At 41.2% G+C, this 2256-nt stretch overlaps 1 protein-coding gene across 1 annotated transcript in view; it reads left to right on the plus strand.

The window, feature by feature from the left end:
* Window positions 1-2032, plus strand: part of mbd1b (methyl-CpG binding domain protein 1b) — a 10092-nt gene extending 8060 nt beyond the window's left edge. The window contains exons 16-17 of the mRNA XM_032512619.1: window positions 391-516; window positions 1395-2032. Coding sequence (XP_032368510.1) covers window positions 391-516; window positions 1395-1868 — 600 coding nt within the window. The 3' untranslated portion in view covers window positions 1869-2032. The remainder of the gene's footprint in view (window positions 1-390; window positions 517-1394) is intronic.
* Window positions 2033-2256: the final 224 nt, after the last annotated feature.

Genomic DNA, 2256 nt, shown 5'->3' on the forward strand with positions numbered 1-2256 from the left:
AACAGCATGTGAAAAGAACTACAAAGTTTGCTATGCCAAAAAGAACGTTGATCTCGCAATAAAACAATTGAAGCCGTTAAAATGGGTTTGCATTAACGCGTTTAACTGACAGTAATTAAAAAATTCAACCTTTCAAGGACAACAATTTTCTTTGTAAACGAATAATGTATCGTAAATAAATAAATGTTCTTCTTTAAAAGTATTTACCCACTGATTAGATACATGGTCCATGATCTAATACAAATGGATACATTTGTGACAACTAACGCTCTGCAGTTTAAAGCAAATTTGATACAATCTGATGCAGCTGAAATTCAATTTAAGTTCTGCAAAGGTTTTCACTGTCTGTAGTTTGGAGTTGTGCTCATGAGTTCAACCTAATCAATGCAGGACCAGCTAAGCAGATGGGATGCAGACAAATCACACACAGGTAGAGCTGTTCCAAAGCATGGTGAAGTAGAAGATGAAGATGAAGAAGAAGAAGAGGAGGAGGAAGAAGAAGAGGAGTTTCCCATGGTAAGTGTCCTGCTAAGATGTTTTATTAGTAATAAATATATTGTGTGTGTGTGTGTGTCTATCTATATATATACATACATACATACATACATTTTTTGCAGGAACATCTGTCTGTATGTTAATGCTCATATCTCTTGAACTGTTTGTCCAAAAGCCAAATATGACGTTATTTGGATTAGAAATGCAAAAGATATCGTTAAATATATAATATATAAGAAGCACACATTGGCTTTTGCTGCTCTAACCGCTGGCCTCTCACCCTGAGGACCAGAGACAGAGGGTCGAAGAAAGCAGCGGCGCTTTGGAGGCTATGCTGAAATAAACCTCAGAACCACAAAATGTGCAAAGCAGAAATACTGTGGACTTTGAATGAACATACGGCAATTCACAAATTTAAGGACCGGACAGAATGAATAACATTACCGTCGGCAAAATGCCCCTGCAAATCAAATCTCCTACTTAACCGTTAACCGTGGAGCCACTAAACCTGCATGGAAATTAACACCTCTGCTGAAGTGTTACGTTCGTTAACAATCTGACACAAGACAACACTGTCTGTCTGTCTGTCTGTCCATGAGGCAACTGATTACTCCACATTGTCATTGTGATATTTTGTGAGTACATTCTGAATCTGCAACGTTCTCTGTCAGATAAATCAGTATGTTAGTAGTAGGGTATACAGGGGAGTTGCATATGAATAGGTTTGGGCTCTTTCTGTAACTAATTTTGGGGTACAATTTGGTCTTGATGAATTCTACAAGCAGCAATACCACAGACCAAGCAATCCACCCGTTTGAAACAGGCACATTCACTGCACTAGTTTATTCAATGAGACAACTTTTGTGTATTTATTTTCACTCCACTCTGTTGTTCTGCAGATCACACAGATCTTCAGTTTGGCTGATAACCCATCTGGGAGTGGTGCGGACATAGAAAACCAGCTAATGAAACTGCTACACTCTTTGCGCTCCACTGTAATGCCAATCCTATGGTATGCCATCATGGTGGAGGGCCCGCAGATACAGATCATCCAGTGTTGTAAACAGTCCAACCTGACTGACACCATGGTGCTGATCGACCCAGGCTTCTGCTATCAAGTCACCGTCCAAAAGCAGCCGTTGCTCCCCACCCACCCCCTGTACGACAACTACCCAGCACACTTAACCTCTGTGACTGATGTGATCAATCTGCTTTTGGGCCTAGAGATGTACGTTGTCTGCCAAGGACTAACCCCCAAAGAACCTTTATCTAATACGGACCCAATAATACTGGAGCGGGCATCAACATGTGATTTCTTGGTTAAGAGGAACGTGAGCAGATGTACTAACTGCAGAGCGCTGCAGGGCCTTTAACTTCAGCAGAGACAGAAGATCTGTGACCACAGTAGAGACCACTGGTTCTCTGGATGACTTTGTGCTGTTTTCTTAATATTATTTCAGTTCTTTTGGTGATAATGTATATGAAATTTTACAGATTTACCTCCAGACTGTAATAGGAGGATTTGATTATTTGAAGACTGACCAAAGGCATTCCAGGAGCTGTGATGATAAAGCTTCACTACGAGTTCCTGCATGGTCACTTCTGTTGACGTTCAAAGTAAATTTCAAACCAAACAGAGCAAGCTTGCCCCTCCCCCCATGTCTCCGTAACTATCAGGACTAAATGACTGTCACTAAACCCCCACCCCCTCCCCCAACCATGTTGTCGGTGATTGGCTGGAGGGTTTTGTTGTGTTTTTGT

Source organism: Etheostoma spectabile, chromosome 4 (genome assembly GCF_008692095.1).
Source record: "Etheostoma spectabile isolate EspeVRDwgs_2016 chromosome 4, UIUC_Espe_1.0, whole genome shotgun sequence".
NCBI lineage: Eukaryota > Metazoa > Chordata > Actinopteri > Perciformes > Percidae > Etheostoma > Etheostoma spectabile.